Here is a 380-nt window from a genome sequence, read left to right on the forward strand (position 1 = left end):
AAGAGACGCGCCCAAAAGGGAAGTAAATAAGACCACAAACGAAGCGACGATAAATTCCCCGATGAACACCGACCCCCCGAGTGCCAGGACTGACCCACAGAGCAGATGGCGTTGGGCTCGGAGGAGAGTGCCACCGTGGTCTCCCCCCCCGGCAGTGCCTGTCGCGCCGAGAAGGACAGGTTGGCGGCGATGTCCAGGCACTTCTCCAGCTTGAGTTCGGCCGCGTCGGACACCACTTCTCCATCGTCTCGAGTGTACCAGATCAGCACCTGCGGGAGGGGGGGGGGTTAGGGGTGGTGTCCATGTATAACGAAAAGGATAATCAACGGGTTTATCAATAGATAGGAAGATTAATAAATAAATGAACAAACACACGCAAT

The 380-nt window shown here is 55.3% G+C and overlaps 1 protein-coding gene across 1 annotated transcript in view; it reads right to left on the reverse strand.

Moving 5' to 3' along the window:
- Positions 1-380, reverse strand: part of LOC119592746 (alpha-1-inhibitor 3-like) — a gene marked incomplete at its 5' end in the record, with an annotated part of 26,706 nt that overhangs the window by 12,798 nt on the left and 13,528 nt on the right. The window contains 1 exon segment of the mRNA XM_037941681.1: positions 95-269. Within this exon segment, the coding sequence (XP_037797609.1) occupies positions 95-269 (175 nt within the window).

Source organism: Penaeus monodon, chromosome 30 (assembly GCF_015228065.2).
Source record: "Penaeus monodon isolate SGIC_2016 chromosome 30, NSTDA_Pmon_1, whole genome shotgun sequence".
In the NCBI taxonomy this organism is placed as follows: Eukaryota; Metazoa; Arthropoda; class Malacostraca; order Decapoda; family Penaeidae; genus Penaeus; species Penaeus monodon.